Below are 15,043 nucleotides of genomic sequence, written 5' to 3' on the forward strand. Positions count from 1 at the left end.
TATTGTCCACATAGTAATCAGTCGTGTGCTAAAAATCCATTAAATTTCCATTCTGGAAATCTATTTAATAGTAACAAGGAGTAAAGGTTAGTGTTTATTTTTTTGTAATGTTTGTCTATATACAAGATATTAAAAGTCCATATCTGACTTAAGACTTAAAGATAAATCAGTTACCAAGATAAATGAAAGAATCCAGAAAAAAACTTCAGTGATTTCTACTTCAAGTATTTTTCTTATTCGACTTTAATAATTAACTTCTTTATATGTTTTTTTAAATCAACATTGAAGATTTCATGTATATTAGATTATAAATAAATTAAAACAAGTAAATATATGTTACAATTCTAAAAAAAAAAAAAAAAAGAGCTGATAGCTGAAAGTTTTGGGATTCTGGGAAAAGGAAAACTGGAAAAAAATTTAAGGAAAACTGTTAGGGCAATGCACCATGCATGCAGCCGCACTGTGCATTCGCTGGTCATTTTTATACTGTCTTTGAAGTGACTTAAGCACTTAAGCACCCAGCCATGAAAAATGAAGAAGAGGAAAAAGTTAAATTGGCGGAACTCTCACACATCGATTTGCTACTGATGGTAGGAAAAAAAGAAACGAGTCGAAATGCGTGTCCTCTACCATGCTCCGTGACTATGATTAAACCTAAATGGGGATCCATCAATGATGCAGTCCATTTGCATTTATTAGAGAGCATCAGCATGCAAACTGATGGTAGACATAATTAGTGGATGCACTAGGAGTACAAATATATGTACAGTATATATAGTACTGAATACCTCCTTGGCGTTTTAAGGGTAGAGAGGCTAATCTCTTGCCAGTGATAAGATGAGAGTAAACATATTATGAAAACACTTTGGCAATGCTTATTTCACAGTGGCTGAATAAGACTGATCCTCAGGCCACATTGGAATAATCTACCGCCTATATAATGAAAAATACATAAATGGTATTCGGTAAGCTGCGACCCCTCCAGCTGTTTTTGACCATCGTGCAGAAGTGGAATGATACTTGTGTGTTAAAAGCTTTAGGGTTTTAATCAAAGGGCTTCAAAAGAGCTTTAATGTTCTATATTGATTCATAAATTTTCTAAAGGCTTTAATGTGTTTTAATGCATCATGAATCTTGGATCAGTTTATTAGATTCCCGAAGCCATTACGATAAAGAGAAATGCTGTTATGTATCTACGGATGGTAGAGATCTCAGTTCAAATGCAACACCTGTTTCTGATGAGATTGCTCTAGAGATTACGGTTTTTAGATTCTGTAGACAGTACAACCATGAAAGACCACTGGATTTTTTTGATCATGTAGTAGTGGCATAAATCGATCTCTATTTCAGTAAGCCTCAGATGAACTGTTTTATCTGGAGACCAAATGTGTTTTATATATTCAGCATTTAACGCAATTATCCTTAAAAAAGGCGTAGTGGTTAGTACTGTCCCTGGTCACCTCCAGGGTCCAGGTTCAATTCCCGCCTCGGGGTCTGCGTGCATGGACTTTGTATGTTTTTATCTGGGTATTCGGGTTTCCTCCCACAGTCCAAAGACATACAAATTAGGCTAAATGGCATTTCCAAAAATTGCTCTGAAGAACCTTGGACAATTGCAGTTCATGATGATAATTCCAAATTCAAGTCTAAGACTATGAAGGACTAAGCACGCAGGAAGATGATCCATTAAGCCAGTATTGCTGCAATCTCAACATCACTTCTTAAATTGAGATGACATGAATTTTTTATTTCCTCGCTCCCCCAAAAGCCTAAAACAGACATGAATTAGGAGGAGTATGTGCTGAAACTCAAAGCCAGGCTGGAATATTAAACACAAACCTTTTTAATCATCTCCATTCCTGAAGGATGCCTGCCCTGGCAAGTTTAAAGTTTAAACCAAAAGTTTAAACCGAAAGTTCAAGACCCCTCCAGCTGCTTTTGACCATCTTGCAGATGTGCGATGATGTTTGGGTGTTGGAAGGTATACCGTTTAAATCAATGGGTTCCAAAAGAACTTTGATGTACTATATTGATTCATAAATGCTCTAAACGCTTTAATGCGCCACAAACCCATTCCAATCAAAGATTTAAAGAACGCCAATTAACATCATCCAGCATTTTTCTTCAAATGAGAGACGCTGAGAAAGTGCAACATAAATGCTGGTAACACTGAAGAGTTTAATGAGTGTTATAAAAATATGTGCTTATATGGAAGCCTTGCCGTGTGTGTTAATGGAAAGGTTTCAGACTTCAAACTGTGGATTTGGGTTTTCGGGTATGTCAGGTACCGCAGAATACAAGTTAAAAATTTTTATTATTTTATTAATTATTTTGATAAAAACCCATGTTAGATGTTTTGGAGATAAAGTCAGAGAGGCCAGATTGAGGTGGTTTGGACGTGTTCAGCGGAGATATTGTGAGCATATTGGTAGAAGGATGCTGAGGTTGGAACCGCCAGACAGGAGGTCTAGAGGAAGACCAAAGAGGAGATTTATGGAGGCAGTGAGAGAGGACATGAAGTTAGTTGGGGTAAGAGAAAAGGAAGCAGAGGATAGGGTTAGGGTTATAGGGTTAGGGTTATATATATATATATATATATATATATATATATATATAGTCACTATTTGTGTAATTGGTTAAAAGGAACTAAAATTCAGTTCCTCATATTGCCTAGGTTGTGCTGAAAAAAAGCATATGTCACTCTATACTGCACAATCCTGAGCTCCGCCTACAGTATATGACACTAGGTAAGGGAGCGTTAGTCTGTTTCTAATAATTATGGTGATTATGATTATGTGGTGATCTGACTCAATTGCCTTACAGTGACATGGCAATAAATAGGAGTTGATGACGAGAGAGATCATTGCAGAAATCACTACAAAGCAATCATTCCATATTTATGGTTCATTATGGACTATGTGACTTAGGGGGTGATTATGGGTCATTTCAAATCTATTTCCTGTGATTGTAATTGGTACAAGACCCAGGCATGTGTTAGCCATCCTGGTTACATTTTAGTCTGCTGTAAAAGGTTTTTATTTTTAGTCTAACTTTTTCTTTTACCTTTTCTTCTGTAACACCAGACGTGTATGTTTGAGAGTTGGAAATGCAAAAACATCTCATTTCAGTCCATAAAGAGGTAAACATGGTCAGGGTAGGGCAGGTAAATTATTTCCATGATGGGAATTGAGAACTCTTGGCGCACAGAAGTAATGAAAGAAAGGGAATGGAAAACATAATCCGAAAGTAAATAGGAAGTGAGGTTTTTTTTCTTCTTCTTCTTTTTTTTGGGCTTGTTTATTGAGTCCTCACAGAATTAAGGTTAGTTCGCAGAAATGACACATCAAAGTCCTGACTTTTCTGAAAGAGAATCTCTGTATGCAGCATAGATGCTTGTTCTGCCTGCTATTGCACAGACACCAGTGGATATCCCTAGTATACAGCATCTCCACACTGTGGACAAGTAAAAAGATTATTTAAGCTACTCTCACGGATATTGGCCAAGCTTTGAAGTCAGCAATCTGGACATGAATGTAAAGTCTGGATATGTGTGACTTGAATATTTTCCCCTGTCCATTCCATTTGGAGAATTTTCCAAAGACTTCGAGGCTCGGCTTTATTGAAAATGTTTACATCACAGCTGCACTGATTGATCAGCAAAAGTCAGTTGAGAGTTTCACATGGCAGGAAAAATCCACTGAATGAATCCGTCTACAATCAGTGCAGCCTGGCCTGGTCTGACCCACCAAGTGAGTGTTCGGCCTAGTATGCATATGCATAAGAAAACTTCAGACTTTGTTACATAGGATCAGAACAAACATTTATGATTATAGGGATCAGTTCAAAAAACATTTATGGTGATGAATTAATTGATTGAAATACTACATCATAAAGACATTACAATACTCAGCAGTGTTGTACTTTTTAAAGTAACTAATAACGTTACAAGATTACTGTCATTAATAAGTAATCAGTTACATTACAGTGTTACTTTCTAATAAAAGTAACTAGTTCGAGTTCTTTTCCATTGCAGAAAATGAAAACTCCTTTGTGATTCCTCATGCATGTTGTTTTAGTCAAGACCTTTATTAACTACTAATACCCCTATCTCTCCTACGCGGTTATGCGCGGTGGCCATAAAAACGGTTCATCATGATGCATCACGAGTTTTTACGTTCGATCTTTTTTTGAGCAAAAAATTAAACATGGGGGCCTTTTTTCTTCGCGAAAGCTTGTGGATGTTGCAGAACTTTGCGGGACGTCGGGCGGTCACACGGGCGGCTCACGGAGCCTAACATCGCATCTCACCGCAAGTCAAATCACATAGGTGAGATAGGTATAACAGCAGGAATAACAGAGGGGGGCGGGTTATTGGGGGCAGGGGCGGGGCTTGTGGGACGACTTTCACACACACACACACACTCGTCTGGCTCACGGACAGTGTTGGGAGACGTTACTCTTTAAAGTTACTTATTACATAACAAAATTACTGTCTTTCAAAAGTAATCAGGCACATTACAGTGTTACTTTCTGATTAAAGTAACTAGTTCGAGTACTTTTACAGTGCAGAATATGAAAACCCCTTTGTAATTCCTCATGCATGTTGTTTTAGTCAAGACCTTTATAATCACTCAGCGAAGTTTGGCCCATAATCTGTTAACTACTAATATCCCTAGCTCACCTACACGCTTTCGCGCAGTGGCCGTAAGTACGGTTCATCATGATTCGCCGCGAGTTTTGGCGCTGGGATTAGGTTTTCATCTTCCCGCGCGTAGTCAAACCGCATAGGTGAGATAGGGGTATAACAGCAGGAATAACAGAGGGGGACGGGTTATCAGGGACGGGGCTTGTAGGACGACTTTTACACACAATCACACACACACACACCAAATGCTGACATACTTTTCCAAAAGTGTTTTGTTGTGAATTTGGCATACAGTTTCGTCCAAATGGATAATGCAATTGTGTGTGTATGTGTGTGTTTTTCCTTATTTAAAAATACAGTTTAGAACGATTTAATGTAATTAAGTTATCATTAATATGTTGGTCATGTTTAAATACAAACTAGTCGTGCTTTGATTGTGATTTTGTATTGGATCAAACAGAAAGTAGGGGTAGCAAATTGGATCAAAGAAAAAAGTGTCAACTTTGTTGCACAAAACCTTTTTAATGACAAAGATTATTGAAGATCAGGAGAAGCATTAAAAGCGATATAGAAACCGCAATTTCAGCATCATCAGCCACCTGCTTTAACAGTTTTAGTTTCACTTCGGTACATGACATCATAGTACAGTACAGCTATGCACGTTTAACCAACAGCTTCCCAGCACAGCGTGTGTGTCTCGTGCCTCTTGTACACAAGTTGCATGTGCATATTTTAAGTTTTGTAGCATTATTTCTCTGCTTCTCTGTGTCCCCCATAGTTTTTCCAAAGTCTATAACTTGCATAATGATTTATTTCACAGAACATATTGTAGACAAAAAAAAAATAAAGTACAATAACACAGTTTGTTGTTGGGTTTATGAGGTTTATGTGGTGCATACGACCTTTAGAGTGGTCGAAACAGAACCGCTGTAGTAAAATAAAAAATGTAATGGCTCCTATGAAATGTAATGGAATCTGTGTAATGTGTTGTGTGATAGGCCATCTGGGATTAAGACATGAAAAAGTAATAAAGCAATGCTGAATGTTATTAAAAATACATTCAAAAAGTTACTTAATGAAAACTGATGAAATAGAAAAGGTCAGGAGTGACATCACAAAAAAAGCTCTACAGTGTGATTGACAATGTCCATGAACAAGTGTGGAATGGAATGAGATTAATAATATATAATACAGCTGTATAATCATCTCAGCTTCTCCTATACCAGAGTTACCGCACTCCTCATTTTCTTTTTCTCCTTCACAGAACCGGTTTCACCTACAGATGATGACACGGATCCCTGCGTCAGACCTGGCCGAGCTTCTGTTGCTGGTGATGCAGCGGAGTGGTTGGCATGAGGGCATGGCCGTACTCTGCCAGGGCTGGGAAGAAGCTGGCCTTCTCGACCTTTTAAAACTGCACGGTAGCACAGCCAAGGGCAACTCTCGCTGGATCCTTCGTGCTGCCCTTAACCTCTCGGGTAGTTCACTAGACCAAAGAGGCATATCGGAATTCCTGGAGCAGCATTTCAGCCAGGACCCCCATCCACCAGCCTCTGTGCTGCTACTAGGGTCCGATCCACAATGCGCTTCTGCGGTACTGCGCAGTGCCCATGACCTGGGTCTAACACTGCCCACAATGCATTGGATTATGGGATATCCGTTAAGTCCGGATGCCTTGCATTCCATTGGCTTACCACTGGGGCTGCTAGCCTATGGCGAGGTTGACCGCAAACCTCTGGACTTCTATATTCATGACACGTTACAGCTGATCAGTCGAGCAGTTGCTGCTGCCACGCTTGTGCGGCCTGATCTTGCGCTCATCCAAAACATGGTGAATTGTTTCGATAAACCCAATAAGCATGAACTGCCTTCATCTGGACAGTACATTGCCAGGTAAAAGCCTTAATTCTTTGAACAAATGAGCTTTATTTTTTTAACCGAAGGAATCAAATAGGGTCTTGAACAGACAGTTTGTTATTGTGGCTTTGTATTTACAGGCTATATTAGTAGAAAGGCAAAGACTCATATACATAAGGCCAACCCTAATGAGAGGCCTTGAGTGGCAAAATGTCCACTGGTCTACTTCCTCTTGCTAATAATGAGGGATTGAACTCACCAGGAACCACCTTTTTTGATCTATTGCGTTTTCCCGAACATCCTGCAGAGCCAAACACAGTTCTTTATTAAGTGGACCTTAGGCTGTTGGAAATGCATGTTGGTCACGCTCCAGCACTTTTTATAAATAAACTGCATGTGGAAAATATAGTATGTCAGAAAGACATATTGTCCCCGTCTCAATAATATATGTTAGTTAATGGGAAAAGTCTGTTAATTATAAAATCAATTCAAAATGTGCTGAAAAAAAGTTTGACTGTTGTTACACTAGTGAAATATTATTAAATATAAAATATATATATTTTTAAATGTCCACCATCATGGAGTGATTGATGACTTCATAAGGGGCATGACAGGGTGGAGCTTTTTTTGGACCTTAGGCTGTTAGAGTCATTTGTTAAATGACTCACTGATGGTAGCAGAGCAACATGTGGACATGATAAAATCATTGACACCTAAAAAAAAAAATATATATATATATATAACAGTTTAAAAGACTTATACACTGTATTTTGTGGAGAAAAGTATTTGTCCGAACCTACAGTGACATTGTATCCAAATACATACACTTCAATATGGTGTCGGTCCCCCTATACAGCTATAACAGCTTTGACTCTTCTTGGAAGGCTGTCCACAAGATTGTGGAGTGTTTCTGTGGGAATTCGAGCTCATTCATTCTGTAGAGCATTTATGAGGTCAGGCACTGATGTTGGACAAGAAGGCCCGGCTCGCAATATCAATCCCAGCTCATCCCAAAGGGGCTGGACGTGCTTACGGTCAGGGAACTCATCAACCGAACCAAACTCATCAGACCATGTCTTTATTGTCCTTGCTTTGTGCACTGGTGCAAAGTCATGTTGGAATAGAAAAGGGCCTTCCCCAAACTGTTAGCACAAAGTTGGAAGCATAGCATTGTCCTCCCACGCAAGTTGGAAGCATAGCATTGTCCTCCCACGCAGACGTGTCCTTCACTGGGGATAAGGGGCCTGATTAAAACACCCAAATTCAATAATGGACACGTTTGGCTAAATACTTTTATTTAAATAGTGTAATTGTACCAATATGCGTCTAAATGTTTGATCAATCATTAATTATTTTGCAATATGTTCATGATAACTTGATGATCCTGATCAGGAACCCAAGGCATGTAAGAGTAATATTAACCCTATTGGTTAGTAATTGATGTGTACCGTACTAGCCTCCACAGGATCAGCTGCCCATTTTAAAGCCCAGTCAGGTCTTTTATGGTGTATCAGGTATTAAATCAACACTGGAGTTTTTCCTGTGTACTATCAGGAGCTTTCTGTAATGATGATCACAACTGACCTGTAGGAATTCTCCACACTTTATTTACTGTAACAGCTATCTAGGTATTAATATAGAACTGGCTTTTATGGCTTTGGGAGAAATGCTTAGGCCGTGAGTTTCTACAGATATTTTTGGGTGTAAAAACAATCTCTGAATGTTTGTGCATATGCACCTTTTACCTAACACTGCAGTTTACTAATGCTCAAGAGCACTTTAGAAAGACAATTACTCTGCAAGTTAATATGAACAGAGTGCAGGTATTAAATTTGTGAAAGCTTGTTTTATTTTATTTTTAGTTGAACAATTTTCTAAGTCTAAAGAGTTACAGAAAAATATGCATCGGCAAAAATTATAGCTCAGTAAAATAATCAGAACATTTCTTAAAAGCATGGCTTATTATTATTGTGATTAAGGTGGTTTCTTATAAGATATTTGCTGTCGGCCAAAAGACAATATTGATGCTGATAAAATTTTTTAATGTTGTACATATAATACAGAAAAAGTGTGTGGCGAAGAAGCCACGTCTGAAGTTTATGCAACATGGAAGTGAGCCATCTTGCTTCCCTAAAAATTTCAAGTTGCTATCTTTAGCCGTTTTGGTGAAATTGATTTTATATGTGCCCCAAAAATGGTCGTTTTTTAATGTTATACTGTCTCGCTTCAAACAATAATCATTTAAAATGCTAATTATTTATATTTCTTTATTCCGGTGTTGATACCGAAATTGGTGTAAGCCTCTGGAAGCATATGACCCATAAAAATTGTTGCTTAAATAAATGCATTCCGTTTTTTGGTAAAAGCTTTAAAAGCAAAAAATCTGTAGTGTCCGTAACCATGTGAAATTCATGTTGCAAGATCTTAATAATTTAGCATTTTAGAATAATACATTTGTCAGGTTTATGTCTTTTCATGTGAAATCTAAATTGGCCAAGGTTTATCTGATTGACAATTAAGATCACTGAAAGATTGGAATTCAAAAAAGTTACAGACACTACATAAATTTTATGAAATTGTATTTAGCAAATATGTTTTTTGTATATTTACAAAAAAGGTGAAGCATGGAGCGGGAGATAAGAAGCAATTAATTATGAAAAATAGTGTTATATGATCCTACCTGAAAATTCACTTTTTCACCAAGATGCCATGTTTTGGCCGTGTACATGTGCTCATCTGAAACAGCATTTAAACAGAGCATTTTTCATTAGCAAATACTGAATTAACTCAACTCTACACTCCTGTATTTGATGCGCATTATGCTTTGAGCAGTTTCTCAATATCATGAGATACTCATGGGAGTTTCCCCGATATTTAAGCAAACTACAAATAGCATTTACAGATTATTTCCTACAAGAATTTTTTCTCAGCACCAGTAAAGAAAAAAAAATCGTCTAACCAGTATTTGAGATCTAAATAAACCACTGGTTTAGAGTTGTGATTGATTAATCTGCTGTACATCAATGTGCATGTCTCACAGGCTTGACTCATAACTCATTGCATGCAAAAGAACATATTATAAGCTATTCAATTTTTAGAGAGAATGTTGATTCCCATGTCAGAAAAATGGATCTGACATTAATCAAGGTAAGAACTAGAATTACGTATTCATTAAGAAAAGCCGTAAAAGCACTTACTGTATCCTGGAAGGCAAATTCAACTATTTTCTTCATAATCTAGCAAATTTTCAAGTATTGAAAATAAACAGCTTGATAACATTCAAGCTATATGCAGTGGCTGATTTCAACTTGGGCTTTTTAATGCTTGCTTTTAAAATGCGTCCTGATTATACAGCCGTTGACTTCGGTGACTGCAGTGAAACTGCTAGTCTGGCAGCTGGAATGCAAACATGTTTTGGAGCTTTAAGCTGTATTCATGAGTTTCACTCAGATACCTTCCCACGAGGCAAGGATCACTCTTATCAAACGAGCCCACTGCTCCGTGTGGATTAGTGAGGTTTCACTCTTTTTCTCAAGCCCTCCCTACAAACACAGGCTGGATTGCTCTGCACCGTGGCCATGCAGAGAATTCTGCAGCTCAGCACAACAGGATAAAATCTGTCAAATAGACCCAAACACAATGTCAAACAATTTAACGGGACACCGCGGAGGTGCAGGGGGGACAGATCAATAGTCCTCAGCGGTTCTTAAGCTAGTTCAATTGCCATGAATGCGGACCTTTTTTTTTTCTCTCTCTCTCGATTTAATCGGTGTTACTGTAAAGACTTCAGCTTAATAATACATGGGATTTGAACATTCTTATTAGTTATGGTATTTCCTCTAATCAATATGAACGTGTGCACTATAATTCATTAGCTCGTGGTGTAAAAGTCCAGTGGGGAAAAGATCCTTCGTCCTCTTAATGCACTGTGCGATGTGGCAGAGAAATGGATGTGAGCTGGTTTTAACTAATTAAAACCTGCCATCCTAAAAAAGGAGGAACCATAGTTAGTCTGTAAATGCAATATCACTCAGCACCATGATGAGTGGAGACGGGAGGAGGGATGGGGGGGGGGGTCGTCTGTACTGTATATGGGCCAACTTCTGTCTCTCACAGGCAAAATTAATGAGCAAAAGGTTTCAGGCCAAATTGCATTTGATATATATTTTTTCCCTTCTTTTCCCTGTTTTTTTTTTAATGAAGAAGCTCACAATTGGACACATGCCATGCATTTCATTGATGGCTGATTTCCAGACTTGTTTAAGAGGCTTCTCTAAAGTGACCTGAGCTCCTCCCTATCCCTTCAGCTCAGCTAGACAAGCAGCCCTAATTTACTGAAGGAGATAAAGAGTTTCACAACCAAATACACTCGCTGTGAAAGCAACTCCTATAGTTTACAGTGTAAAGGCGGCCAGATTGTGTCAGTCAACCCGATAGGCAATCCCTTTCCTTACTGCAGCTGCATTATTTATTGTCTTCTGGCCGTTAGACAGAAACGAGACAGACCATGGGTCACTACTTCCACCAGTGAGGGTTATTCGCTTTTTTGGAAAGTAGAGGTACGATGAAGAACAGCTGACTATAAGCTATTTGTCTTTTTACGGATGTGGAAGTTTAACATTTAGTATTTTCTTTTGCCTTTAGGTTTCTCTCCAACACAACCTTCATGGGGATGACTGGTGCAGTCAGTGTGCAGCGGAACATGTCACGTGTGTTTACATCTCACCGGGTGCACATCTGGAGACTTCGGCGTGACGCTGTGGGCCAGCCGGCCTGGGTGACAGTGGGTAGCTGGGAGGGCACCCAGCTGGATGTTGAGGAGCGAGGTCTGTGGGAGAGCTCAACCCCGCGGCAACGCGCCGAGGCACAAAGAGGTCGTGAGGGCAGCCGGTGGCGACCCGGCTTCCCTGTTTCAGGGAGCCGTGTGCGTGTGGTCACCCTCGTCGAGCACCCGTTTGTGTTCACCAGGGAAGTGGACGAGGATGGCAACTGTCCAGCTGGACAGTACTGCTTGGATGCAGGTACCAACAGCTCGGATATACTGGATAATGTTTTTGCCATGCGAGCACAAGGGAATAAGACGTTTCTTCCAGCGGATTACAGCAAGTGCTGCTATGGATACTGTATTGACCTGCTAGAAAAGCTGGCCGAGGACATGGACTTTGAATTCGACCTTTACATTGTGGGAGATGGGAAATACGGTGCATGGAAAGGTGGCCGTTGGACAGGGCTGGTCGGAGACCTGCTTAATGGCGTGGCTGATATGGCCGTCACCAGCTTCAGCATCAACTCGGCACGTAGCAAAGTAATGGACTTTACCAGCCCGTTCTTCTCCACCAGCTTAGGCATCCTCGTGCGCAGCAAGGACACGGCAGCACCCATTGGAGCTTTCATGTGGCCCCTACACTGGTCCATGTGGGTGGGCATCTTTGTAGCACTGCACATGACAGCACTCTTCCTCACCCTCTATGAGTGGAAAAGCCCATTTGGCATGACTCCACATGGGCGTAACCGCATGAAGGTGTTCTCCTACTCCTCAGCCCTTAACCTGTGCTACGCCATTCTGTTTGGCCGCACGGTATCGAGTAAGACGCCCAAGTGCTGGACAGGACGATTCCTCATGAACCTGTGGGCCATCTTTTGCTTGTTAGTTTTGTCCAGTTACACAGCTAACCTTGCTGCAGTCATGGTTGGGGAAAAGACCTTTGAAGAGGTTTCGGGCATTCATGATGCCAAAGTGAGACTTGCAAAGTTATTCCTTAAAACTTTAGTTAGGTTGAGTGGTTTGTTCCACAGGTCAAGTAAATATAGTTTACAATTTATTTAAAGGTCCCTACGTAAGGACTTTGACAACAGTGACAACAGTCTCAAATGCACAATGCTTAGGATTGTCTACATTGCTTATTCTCTAATCATAATCATAAACCTAAGTTACCTTTAATCTGTTATAAGTCTTGGGGCGCTTTGTCTTTTGATGAGGGTGTCAGACCTGCACTCCCACATCAATCATACCAACACTGGCCAATCTGTGAGCATCTGTGAGGTGATCAGACAGCACGGTCCTCTGAGTGTGTTACGTCACAACCTAACAGTGCGTGAGCTACAGTAAAAAAAAAAAGATGCAGTTGGCATCAGAGGAAGCATTTGTTAGCCGACGCTCTATCTCGATGCTAGATGCGGTAGTGACCTAACACAATAAGTAGGAAATTTGGTGTTTAGTGTTAATTAATAGCACACTAGTTGCATTAAATTGTGTGTCATATTGTGTTAATTACAACAAAAAGAAGGATAAACAGCTACATGAGTGGCTAACCTGTTCTATATTATTGTCGAACTACTTTCTGTACAGCTGTTAACCTCTGCTTAAATTTACACCTTGTTCATACTGCAGGTAAATCCAATTTGTTCCACAAATCTGATCTTTAAGATTGACTGTCGTCACTGTTATTTGAAAATGATCTGATCAGATTTGACTCTGCTCAGACTAGCAGCCCAAATCTGACACATTGTTAACAAACCTTTCTGCACTGGTTGCTGTGATAACGAAGCAGAAGGTTAGCATGCAGCATGTTATTTCCTAACATATCGCCCTGTTTCGGTACGTTCCCTCTTGCTTTGCATGTGCTGGTGCATCCTTCTGTCAGACATTTTACTTCATCCTTTGTCCAGGGACTGTTGTTCTCCATTTTGTATATTTAATTTAAATTTTCCATGTCCCAGTTCAGCCACTTGTTAATTTAGGTGTATGGTGAAATCAAGGACGTATACTACATACTTACGGTAACACCACCAAAAGCAGAAAAAGACTCTCAGCGACCTCTCAAAGCATAGCAACTTAATCTTCTATAAAATGGTATATCCTTTTTTTCTTTTTAATTTCCATTTGATTTATCCTATTGTTTTTCAACAAGTTTTCCCCATGGATCCATGTCCCATACCACATGATCATCAATGTTGGGGGACGTTACTTTTTAAAGTAACTAATTACATTACAAAATTACTGTCATTAAAAAGTAATTACATTACAGACTTACTTTATAATAAAAAAAACTAGTTTGTGTACTTTTCCATACTTTTCACCTACGTGATCTCGCGCGGTGGCCGTAAGTACGGTTCATCATGATTCACCGAGATTTTTGGCGCTGTGTAAGGGATTACATTTTAGAAAATATAACTAAATAACTGAGTACTTAAATGGCAGATCTAACGCGGTAGATTACCCCAGTGGTTCTCAAACTTTCAAGCCAGTGACAAGATCTCGCGACTCTCGCTCTCAAAAACAAGCAGTAAACATAACAAGCTGACTACATGTAGTATTTTGACTACATTTACTAAAAACCAAAATTACCTTTTAATGGGAAGGGTGTAGTTGTTTTTTGTTTTTTTTTGCTTGTTGAGCAATCATGTGTTTTGCCGGGCTTCATACTGTCATGAGCAAGCACTTCTGAACAGATTACACATTGAGGGAAATCTACGTTGTCAACAGTAGAGCAAGTGAATCCATACATTATAAATTCTTCCTGATATTTTCGACGTTTCCTACTTTGGTCTGACGGGGTCTTTCTCTTATGCTTGGTCGATGTACATGGTTCCGATGACTCAGGCAAACTGTCCACAATTTCCTCAACATTTTTTAGATTTGCAAATAACAAATTTCTCCATCTCGGCAGTTGCGGTTTTCACATGCAGTTGTGCGCTGTAGCAATAACTAGTGAGCCAGTCGCTGCACAGTGACGTCATATCTTTGAGCCGCGAATTTATTTTCTTTAAACACTCAGTTTAAACACTCACACTCAATCAGTAATATCTTTACAAATCAGAAAATATTAATTTATAGCATTAACTTGTAATACTGAAAAGTGTGTATTATAATCATAAAAAAAGATATAATTTTTAATCTCTCTCGCGACCCCATGAAATTATTTCTCGACCCCTCCCCAGTTTGGGAACCACTGGATTACTCGTTACTTCAAAAAAGTAATCCAAGTACTCTAACGCGTTTCTAACTTGCTCACTTTGCAAGTTCTACTTTGCAGTGCGTTACACCCAACACTGATAATCATGTAGACTTTGCATCGGGTTGAGAGTCACGGACAGTTTGAAATCTTGAGGAATCCGATCTGAAACATAGTTTAGACCATCTTTGAATGTGGTTCAGATCAGATTTACAAAAATCTGCTTTGATGTGTGTCAGGACAATGGCATAGTGGTTAGCACTGTCACCTTGCAGCTCTGGTCGGTGTGCATGGAGTTTGCATGTTCTCCCTGTACTTGACGGGTTTCCTCACACAGTCCAAAGACATGTGGATTGGTGTTCCCAAACTGCCTGTAGTGTGTGAATAAGCATGGGGTTTTATGTATGTGTGTACTGCGATGGATTGGGACCCAGTACAGGGTGTACCCTGCCTTGTACCGTAAGTCTCCTGATATAGGCTCCAGGCCCCCCGACCTGTATAGAGGATAAAGCAGTATAGACGATATGAGTGAGATTTGATGTGTTTTTACTGTTCAGACTACATGAACGCAATCTGATTCTAAACT

The 15,043-nt window shown here is 39.5% G+C and overlaps 1 protein-coding gene across 1 annotated transcript in view; it reads left to right on the top strand.

Annotated features, from left to right (window-relative positions):
• grin3bb (glutamate receptor, ionotropic, N-methyl-D-aspartate 3Bb) overlaps positions 1 to 15,043 on the top strand; it is a 74,350-nt gene that overhangs the window by 35,744 nt on the left and 23,563 nt on the right. The window contains exons 2-3 of the mRNA XM_053513391.1: positions 5,910 to 6,538; positions 11,147 to 12,239. Of these exons, the coding sequence (XP_053369366.1) occupies positions 5,910 to 6,538; positions 11,147 to 12,239 (1,722 nt within the window). The remainder of the gene's footprint in view (positions 1 to 5,909; positions 6,539 to 11,146; positions 12,240 to 15,043) is intronic.

Source organism: Clarias gariepinus, chromosome 15, assembly GCF_024256425.1.
Source record: "Clarias gariepinus isolate MV-2021 ecotype Netherlands chromosome 15, CGAR_prim_01v2, whole genome shotgun sequence".
NCBI lineage: Eukaryota > Metazoa > Chordata > Actinopteri > Siluriformes > Clariidae > Clarias > Clarias gariepinus.